General features: G+C 57.2%; 1 protein-coding gene across 1 annotated transcript in view; it reads right to left on the reverse strand.

Moving 5' to 3' along the window:
* EMH_0047760 (uncharacterized protein) overlaps positions 1–383 on the reverse strand; it is a gene marked incomplete at both ends in the record, with an annotated part of 1,746 nt that extends 1,363 nt beyond the window's left edge. Inside the window, one exon of the mRNA XM_013496324.1 lies at positions 18–383. Within this exon, the coding sequence (XP_013351778.1) occupies positions 18–383 (366 nt within the window). The remainder of the gene's footprint in view (positions 1–17) is intronic.
* Between the last annotated feature and the right edge of the window lie 1,712 nt (positions 384–2,095).

Raw genomic sequence — 2,095 nt, forward strand, 5'->3', positions numbered from 1 at the left:
GATGTCTCAAGCCCTACATGGTATGCAGCAGGGGCGGAAGTAGTAGTGGGAGCTGCAGCAGCAGCAGCAGCAGCAGCAGCAGCAGGTGCTGTTGATGCATCCAGCATCAACGACAGCATCCTTTCTTGTCGCCGCAGCAGTTGCTGCCGCTCTTCTTGCTGTTGCTGCTGCTGCTGCTGTTCCTGCTGCTGCTGCTGCTGTTGCTGCTGCTGCTGTTCTCGCTGCTGCTGCTGCTCCTGTTGCTGCTGCAGTTCTTGCTGCTGCTGCTGCTGCTGCTGCAAGTCTGCATATGACAACACTGCCGCAGCAGTACTGCTGCTGCTGCTGCTGCTGCTGTTGCTGCTGCTGCTGCTGCTGCTGCTGCTGCTGCCGCTGCTGCTCATCGGACCTCCCCTACGAAAACCAAATTACTATGCGGCGCCTTGGGCCGCAGCAGCAGCAGCAGCTGCTGCTGCTGCTGTAGAGGGTGTTGCTTCAGCTGCTGCTGCTGCTGCTGCTGCTGCTGCTGCTGCTGCTGTATGATGAAAAAGAATGTGTGCTGCAGCCTGTAGAAGACAATCCGCAGCTCACCAGGGGAGCTGCTGCTGCTGCTGCTGCTGCTGCTGCTGTTGCTGCTGCAGCTGCTCCTGCTATTGCTACTGCAGCTGCTGTTGCTGTACTGCTGCTGCTGCTGCCACTGCTACAGCAGCAAGCTCATCAAAAGTGCTGCTGCTGCTGCTGCTGCTGCTGCTGCTGCTGCAGCAGCGAAGCTAAGTGGCAGCCGCTTGAACTGTTGCATGCGCTGTCTTTGCTGCAGTTGCTGCTGCTGCTGCTGCTGCAGTTGCTGCTGCAGTTGCTGCTGCTGCTGCGGCCTAAGCAGCAGATTTTCCTGCACTTGGCCGATTGCAAGCCGCTGCTGTGTCCTCGCAGCAGCTGCAGCAGCAGCAGCAGCAGCAGCAGCAGCAGCAGCAGCAGCAGCGGCTGCAGCGTTTACTTCTGCTGTTAAAAAAAAAGGTCAAGTGGGTCGCATGCACATACCGCTTGGCTTCAAAGAAAACTTGTGCTGCTGCTGCTGCTGCTGCTGCTGCTGCTGCAGCTGCTGCTGCTATCGCTGCTGCTGCTGCTGCTGCTGCTGCTGCTGCCACGCTGCTGCTGCTTCAGTCTGCTGAGGGCCCCCTACAGGAGGCAGCGATACGAAAGGCCAATTAAAAACGAAAATAACAAAAAAGCAGCAGCTGCTGCTGTTGCTGCAGCAGCATAATCTCGTGATCGCCTGCTGCTGCTGCTGCTGCTGCTGCTGTGCTGCTGCTGCTGCTGCTGCTGCTGCGGCTGCTGCTGCTGCTACGGGTCTGCCTAGCATACATGCAGCAGCAACCCCACGCTGCTGCAGCAGCAGCAGCAGACAGAGCTACATAACAAAGCTAATGAGTCAATTAAATACATATAAACTCTTATATATGTTTTTGCTGCTGCAGCACCAGCCATTGCTGCGGTTCTGCTGCTGCAGCTAGTTGCTGCTGCACCAGCAAACAGCAGCAGCAGCAGCAGCAGCAGCAGCAGGGCCCCAGAGCCCCCGTCTTCTGCTGCCCCCCAAAACTTTATTTATTTTTATATAGAGGAAACAGCAGCAGAAACAAAAGAAGCAGCAACTGCAGCAACTGCAGCAGCAACAGCAGCAGCAGGATCTGCTTCCTAAGCAGCAGCCAGCAGCTGCGACGAGAAACAGCAGCAGCAGCAGCAGCAGCAGCAGCACGAGCAGCAGCAACAGCAGCAGCACCATCTATATTTGCTGCTTCTCGTTGTCTTTGACTCCTCCCTCGGCCGTCACACCCAGCGGAAGAATTTCTGCTGCTGCTGCTGCTGCTGCTGTTGCTGCTGCTGCTGCTGCTGCTGCTGCTGCTGTGGGGTCGCTGCAGCGCAGCAGGAAGCAAAGAAGCCTCCGCGATAGCAGCAGAAATAACACAAGCAGCAGAAGCAGCTACACATAACGCATGCAGCTGCAGCAACAACAGCAGTAGCAGCAGCAGCAGCAACAGCAGCAGCAGCAGCAGCAGCAACAGCACAAGCAGCAGCAGCACCACTACTCCACGACCGCCATCAGCACCACCAACTGCAG

This window comes from Eimeria mitis, genomic scaffold (genome assembly GCF_000499745.2).
Source record: "Eimeria mitis Houghton genomic scaffold, Emh_scaff2043, whole genome shotgun sequence".
Taxonomy (NCBI): domain Eukaryota; phylum Apicomplexa; class Conoidasida; order Eucoccidiorida; family Eimeriidae; genus Eimeria; species Eimeria mitis.